Source organism: Pollicipes pollicipes, unplaced genomic scaffold (genome assembly GCF_011947565.3).
Source record: "Pollicipes pollicipes isolate AB1234 unplaced genomic scaffold, Ppol_2.1 Scaffold_7261;HRSCAF=8764_pilon_pilon_pilon, whole genome shotgun sequence".
In the NCBI taxonomy this organism is placed as follows: Eukaryota; Metazoa; Arthropoda; class Thecostraca; order Pollicipedomorpha; family Pollicipedidae; genus Pollicipes; species Pollicipes pollicipes.
Window position 1 is genome coordinate 39,650,183 of NW_023597054.1, and position 7,278 is coordinate 39,657,460.

General features: G+C 58.1%; 1 protein-coding gene across 1 annotated transcript in view; it reads right to left on the reverse strand.

Moving 5' to 3' along the window:
• Positions 1–330: 330 nt before the first annotated feature.
• Positions 331–7,278, reverse strand: part of LOC119111416 (solute carrier family 41 member 2-like) — an 18,818-nt gene continuing 11,870 nt past the window's right edge. The window contains exons 5-10 of the mRNA XM_037235227.1: positions 6,317–6,480; positions 3,733–3,880; positions 2,766–2,983; positions 2,044–2,192; positions 1,097–1,192; positions 331–712 (exon numbers count right to left, since the gene is read on the reverse strand). Of these exons, the coding sequence (XP_037091122.1) occupies positions 623–712; positions 1,097–1,192; positions 2,044–2,192; positions 2,766–2,983; positions 3,733–3,880; positions 6,317–6,480 (865 nt within the window). The 3' untranslated portion in view covers positions 331–622. The remainder of the gene's footprint in view (positions 713–1,096; positions 1,193–2,043; positions 2,193–2,765; positions 2,984–3,732; positions 3,881–6,316; positions 6,481–7,278) is intronic.

Consider the following 7,278-nt stretch of genomic DNA (forward strand, 5'->3'; position numbering starts at 1 on the left):
GATCGGGCGGGGCCACCGGACGCGCGATACTACGACCGCCGCCACGCCAACACCCGCCCAGCTCCGGTTGGGGTGAAACGCCACGCACATTTGGCTATAAAGCTCATGAATGACCAGCTCCGCAACGCAGTCGTGTCGGTGGGCCGCCTTAAGTACTCTCGCTCTTTAGTAAAGTGGAAGAGCTGCGTCTTCCCATTCCGTACGGAAACACGACCCCACAGGTACGGAAGCGCACCGAAATAAAACACCGGAGCGCCACCCGCCCCGTCCATCCACTCCCCATCAAAAGCACAGCCTCCACCCGGGACACCCCACCCCACCCCCCAAACCAGGACAGTCCCACATCAGGCCATCCGCAGACTTCAGACTACATGCCAAAATGCCACGTAGACAGAGACGGACGCGGTGCAGTAATAGTGAGCCGCGTCGCACTCTCCGTAAGATCGCGGACCCTGCCGCCACGCTCGACGCGAAAGTTCCGTCGTGAATCTCTCGTGAGTAGGCTCTCATCACCGCGGGCGTGCCTGCCACCGCCAGTGGAAGAACCGCACCGCTCGTGCGGCTGGCCGCGTCAGGCCGCGCGCGTCGGCGGGCAGGCAGACCGGACCCCGGCGCCGCCGCCTCAGTCGCCCAGGTCCGAGTCGCGGTCGCCGATGATGAAGAGGAACTGGAAGGCCAGCGCCAGCAGGCCGGTGCCGATCAGGTCACCCAGCTGCGGGCCGGGCAGAGGCTGCTCAGCGCGTGGTGTCATCGGCACGGCACAGCACGGGGTGGGCCGTCAACAGCAGACAGCACGATGCGAGGTGGACGGCCACAGCTGGCGCACGGCACAGCACGGCACATCACGACACGGGTTGGCACGTGCCTCAAAAGAAAGCGGAAAGAAATCTAATCTGCACTGCAAATATCTCCCGGATCAATATCTGCCGCGTTATTGGCGGTCTTCACAGGGCCGCCAGCACGCTAGGGCATCGTAGGGCAGGCAATACGAGCGGACGCAGGTCTCCGTGTGAGGCCGTTTCGTTTAACCGCTCCGTGTCCGGGAGCGGCAGGAAGAAGCTCGCTGACACGACAGACCGGCGCCGGCAATACGTACCGCTGTGAGATACGGTATGGCCGAGTTGTCCGGGTCCACCCCGTTCTTCCACATCCAGTGGATCATGCAGTGCGCCACGTACAGCAGGACAACCACCTGTCCGGGGGGAGGGGGGGGGGGGGGGATCAGCGGCGACCACGGGGAGCACACTCGCTCGGCAACAATCGTCATCAACACAACCTAGACGACGAGGGTGAAGAGATCGACCAGTTGGCAATAGACGCTCCCGCACGTAAAGCATGCAGTCGGGAACCTCGGACGTTCAAAGCGCGTGAGGCCCCCACACACCAATCCAACTCGGACCGGGGATATGACGTCAGGACCGACGGACTTGGTGCCACCAGGCAGAGCGGGCCCCGCGTATACAGGCCCCGGGTAGCCGAGCTTGCGGCCACCGTGACACGGCGGGGGCGGCGCAGAGGACGGGGCGCCGGCCGTTCGCGTCCTGTCCTGTCGCGAGGCGACAGGACACGTCTCGCCGCCACTCCCACAGCTGCGGCGGGGAGGGGGGGGGGGACGTTCACACACTCCGAGAGCAGAGCGTGGACGCCCAGCCGGCGGCGGCGCCCCGGCTCAGGGTCTTCGTGCAGACTTTATCGCGGCGGTCGAGCGCCCCGCCGGGCGCCAGCAATCGGGACGCTACACTATGTTTTCCGCGCCTGCGGCTGGTCTAAGTTATTGGCGACGTCCCTGGCGTTACGAAGCCTCGCCAACCAGCGTGTCGTCGAATGCCGTCACAAACACCTCCGACCAATCGCATCCGCAACAGAAATTATTATGGCGTCCGAATTCACCCACTACGGAAAACCTTCAAAGCAACAGCCACCGTCTACGCTTGCTTTACCGAAGTATGCTTTCTCACGCTGCTGCAGTCCTGACCGCACCCCGGCCGCCGCCGCCGCCGCCGAGCGCTGCGCTCCTGTCTGAAGGCGGCGGCCGCCACTGACCTGGAGCACGGCGGCGCAGTTGTACACCACCAGGAAGAGCGGCGTCAGGGACGTGTGGCCCGCCCGGAAGTAGCTGATGCTGTAGGTGAACACCAGGTGGCCAGGCACCACCATGCTGAGCAGGACGCGTGCCGTCCGCGAGTGTCCGCCTGCCGGGGGGACGGGGGGGGGGGGGGTCAGTCCGAGGGCGCTCGCACGAATCACCACAGGGTGGGAATGGGGCCACTCCGGGGCGCTCGCACCACAGGCGGGCGGGGGTCAGTCCGGGCCGCTCGCGCGGTTCAGCAGCCACATCAGCTGCTATTGTCGTTGTTTCCCCTCAGCGTGGCTAAAATGGTGAGGACGAAATTGTGGGGACAGCTGCTGCGCTACTATCAAGGAGTCGGAGACTGGCCACGGCGTGGCCCAATACGTCGAAGCGCCCGATTTCGCCCGGCATAATGGGACAGATGTGAAGATTTTTAATGCGGGCCACACACTTCGTCCGAAAGCCGAACACGTTGAACGAGACCTAATACGGACAAAAAAAAAAACATGCTCACACTGTCAGATCCAAACGAACCGCGGAAGCTTAAGTGTGGTCACCTGGCGTATGGTTCTCACGTACCACGCCATTCATCCTCCCACACAAGGGAACCTGCCAGTCCGACAACCCCACAGCGGCCGCAGCAGCCGGCGCCGAGGTGGGCGCGCGCGCCTGCCTCGCGTGCCGGCCGGCCCACCTGTCTGGCAGAAGGCGGCCCAGGGCGTGAGGCAGACGTGGAGCGGCGCGTGCTCGGCGCGCGGCCGCTGGCCGGGCCGGCCGGCGCGGTGCAGCTCGGTCGAGATGCGGCTTGCCTGCACGGCCACCAGGTTACCGCCCACGCCGTTGATCACCGGCTGGAACACGGCCACGCCCTCGTACGCCGACACGGCGAAGTCCAGGATCAGGCCGCCGGCGCTGCGGGAGAAGCAGGCCAGGTCAGGTCAAAACTGCCGTGAAAGGTCATACATGACGCCCGTCAGGGCGGTAACTTCTGACCACGTACGCGAGCGTCCAATGTTGATTGCAGCGAGTCACTTCTGTAGATTCCGTCAGCATTTCACCGTCTTCATCCGCCCCACAGCTCACTCAACTCAGTTCACCACAACAGCAGCTACTTCGGAGGTTGAGACACACGCAGATGGCCCCCGTACGGCTGTGGCGTGTCAAACCCATCCGGCCGCGTGCCACCTAACGACCGCCCCCATCCGTCCGACCACTTACCAGCAGCGAGGAGCAACACACTCATTAGCGGCCGAATCGATATGAGCACGGCCATCAGGCACCGATCAGCTCCGCACAACTGTGCGAAAACGGACCGCCTCTGGCCCGCTCAGCGAGCGGCCGACTCCACCGCCGGCCGCGCCAGCTGACCGCAAGCCCGTCGAAAGAATCACGGCGGCTCACGTCTCTTTACATATCTGACGGCTGTAATGCCTCCACGTGCTTGTCGCTCACTAACCAAAGATCACGATTGCTGCCCCGTTGCATGTCAGGCGGTAGCCGCCCCATTACAAACCTGTGGAGATTACCTCTGCACACCAGAGATACCATGCTGCCTGCTGATAACCATTTCCCTCGGTGTTCGCTGCCAAACACCTCCGTTACCTACCAGGTGAATGTCGTGTTCCCTGAGTAGCCGGCTGGCGCCCGTCTCCGTTGCGTACCTGCTGATGAGCATGGCTGCGATGACAGGCGTCCAGCCCTCGAGCAGCACGACGCGCGTGTACTGGTTGCGGTGAGAGACCCAGGCGAACAGCGGGATCAGCAGCAGGTACACGGCGATAATGGTGGGCGCCAGCCACGGGTCCGGCTCTGGCCAAACACGGACGCCGCGTCACACACACACAGCCTGGGCCCGGCGGCCAGCCCGCTCCACACGGACGGGAGAGAGAGACAGCGAGAGCAAGAAAGAGAGAGAGAGAGAGAGAGAGAGAGAGAGAGAGAGAGAGAGAGAGAGAGAGAGAGAGAGAGATAGAGAGAGAGAGAGAGAGGAGAGAGAGAGAGAGAGAGAGAAGAGAGAGAGAGAGAGAGAGAGATATGAGGAGAAGAAGTAGGAGAGAGCAGAGCGAGAGAGAGAGAGAGAGAGAGATAAGAGAGAAGATAGAGAGAGAGAGAAGAGAGGAGAGAGAAGAGGAGAGAGAGAGAGAGAGAGATGAGAGAGCGAGAGAGAGAGAGAAAGAGAGAGAAGAGGAGAGAGAGAGAGAGAGAGAGAGAGAGAGAGAAGAGAGAGAGAGAGAGAGAGAGAGAGAGGAGACGGAGAGAGAGAGAGAGAGTAGAGAGAGAAGAGAGAGATGAGAGAGAGAGAGAAGAGAGAGGAGAGAGAGGAGAGAGAGAGAGAGAGAGAGGAGAGAGAGGAGAGAGTAGAGAGAGAGAGAGGAGAGACGAGAGAGAGAGAGAGGAGAAGAGAGTAGAGGAGAGAGAGAGAGAGAGAGAGAGAGAGATAGGAAGAAGAGAGAGATGAGAGAGAGAGAGAGAGAGAGAGAGAGAGAGAGAGAGAGAGAGAGAGAGAGGAGGAGATAGAGAAGAGAGAGAGAGAGAGAGGAGGAGCAGAGAGAGGAGAAGAGAAGAGAGAGATAGAGAGAGAGGAGAGATAGAGAGAGAGAGAAGAGAGAGAGAGAAGAAGATGGGGGGAGTGCAGATTATACAGAACAGGAGGCGAGCGTCAAACGCCCCTAGACCCCGCGTTGTACACCAAGTTAGCAGCTACGCCACTCATGTCTGCTTGTCTGAGTCGGTGCCCAGAGGCTGGTGACTAGAGCCAGCTGACCGAGGGTCGGCGGACAGCTGATCTCGACAGTCGGGGTAATACATTTACGTTAACTATATTCTATGACGTTGCCATCATATCAAAATGCAATAACAGCATAAACGCAACACAAAAAGCGTCAACGTTGCGACTGTAGCAGGTTTTGAAGAGAGTGTTCCATATTTGTATGGGGTTTTGAAAGGTCACCCAGGAATTCATGACGCTAAAACAACGTCATTCCAAGCCTGACATTACACTCGCCAATGCGGATATCAAGGCCGATAAAAATATATCATTGTAGAGTCCGTCCATACCTGGCGATCGTGTACACGATTTCCCATATATAATGGCCGTCAATTGATTCTCAATCAATATCGTACAACGCACGATGACATTATCAAACAATGACGCATTAAAAAGCATATTTAACTTTAACATGAACATTCTGTTGTCTAGAGCAGTCTTTTCTAATTAAGTGTACCAATAGTAATAAGTGAGCTCAATGCCATCATATCTTTGCTTGTTTTAACATCTTCAAAAGTGGAAACGATTCCTTTAATACCAACAAAAAAAAACACCAATCAATCTCAATAGAAGGATACTATACCACATTCTCCGGTGATTTGTGCGAATCCGCCATCAAGTCACGCAACACAGAGCTCGACACGGAGTTTCCGACCATTGTCAATAGCTGAGTGGTAGCTACCAAATGACACGGATATTCCGCTTATGGAAGCTGGCGCTGCAGGTCTACGACGCATGCACCACATGTAAGCGCGTCCCCATCTGCAAACGTCCTGTCGACACGGGAACGTGACCAAACCTGCCCAAATCGTAATGCCGTGACTAAAAATACCGGCCGCTTATAGCCCGACATAATTGCTTCTACCCAGCCGTGCCCGGTTTTATAGTGCTCCTTTCTACAGCGTAGACCAAACATATTCGTTCGGTCTTCGGCCGACCGAGTCCCGAAAGGCACGGAAGACGTGACATGGTCATTACGTATAGTTATTGGAAAGATAAAGCCTAAGATTGATGGCTATGCTGAGAAGCCTGGCCTTCGCGCACAGACCAGCTTCTGGCAACGTGAGGCCTTCACAAGCACATGCAAGATCACATTCTGCTGAGTTACATCCGCCCTGCGGTTTTCATCCTCAGAAAAGCCACCAGTATTTAATCGAAGGTTCTGTGTAGCACGGGGCATCAAAAGTTGCATAACAGGCACCAGTAGCCCTGTGCCGCGGAGTATACCCACCAACGGCTCTGTGCAGGAGGGGCGTACCCACCGACGGCTCTGTGCAGGAGGGGTGTACCCACCGACGGCTCTGTGCAAGAGGGGTGTACCCATCGACGGCTCTGTGCAGAAGGGGTGTACCACCGACGGCTCTGTGCAGGAGGGGTGTACTCACCGACGGCTCTGTGCAGGAGGGATGTACCCACCGATGGCTCTGTGCAGGAGGGATGTACCCACCGATGGCTCTGTGCAGGAGGGATGTACCCACCGATGGCTCTGTGCAGGAGGGAGGCGATCCAGGAGAGCAGCGCCAGGGTCACCAGGTCGCCCATGCTGGCGGCGATCGGCGTCGCCACGTTGTCGGGGTTGATGCTGAACCGCTGCGACAGCACGATGACGGCGATCATGACGCTGCCTGCGGCGTCAGCGGCGCTGAGTCAGTGGGCCGGCTCCGACCAGCCGGCTCGGGCCGCGCCGCCGCTGACCGGCCGGCCGCCGAGAGACAGGCGTCGTCGCCGCGCCGCGGAGAGCCACGGAGCGGCGGTCGCCCGTCCGCCACACGCCGCCCAGCCGCGTCGGCCCGGGCATGCACGTACTACTAACATTTTTTCCTGAGGGGGGGGGGAAGGAGCAACTATTAAATTTTGTCAAAACTGCGGTGAAGTCAGACCGAATTCCTGCAAAATTGTTCACTATATAGTGTAAAGTTCTTGGCTTAAGGGGGGCAAGGGGGACAAGAGGGAAAACATTTGAATGTGAAAAGGTCGAATGAACAAAGCCGAACGAAAAAGTTCAGGGACGAGAAGTCGAAATAGATAAATGTTGACAGCAGCAAGCGACCAATCGGAAAATGTTGAGCGCACTAACAGTCAACAAGGGTAAAAGGTGAATAGGAGAAATGTCAAAGGAAAATAACCCAACAGGGATAAGAGTAAAAACGGAGTAAGTCAAAATACATTGACAGTGACATAGACATTGACATTGACATTGCACTGACAGTGATAAAGGTCAGCTCGGATGTGTAAAAACGGTTAAAAGTCAAAATGATTCAAGACAGCAGAGTTATCAGGACTTAATAACTGGTACGAGAGATGATAAAGTTATGGCCACGGGAAGAGACTGGTTGGACTGACTAGCACGGGACGGGACGGGACGGGACGGGTCGGGACGGACGGACGGGACGGTACGGGACGAGACGGACGAACGAGACGGGACGGACGGACGGGACGG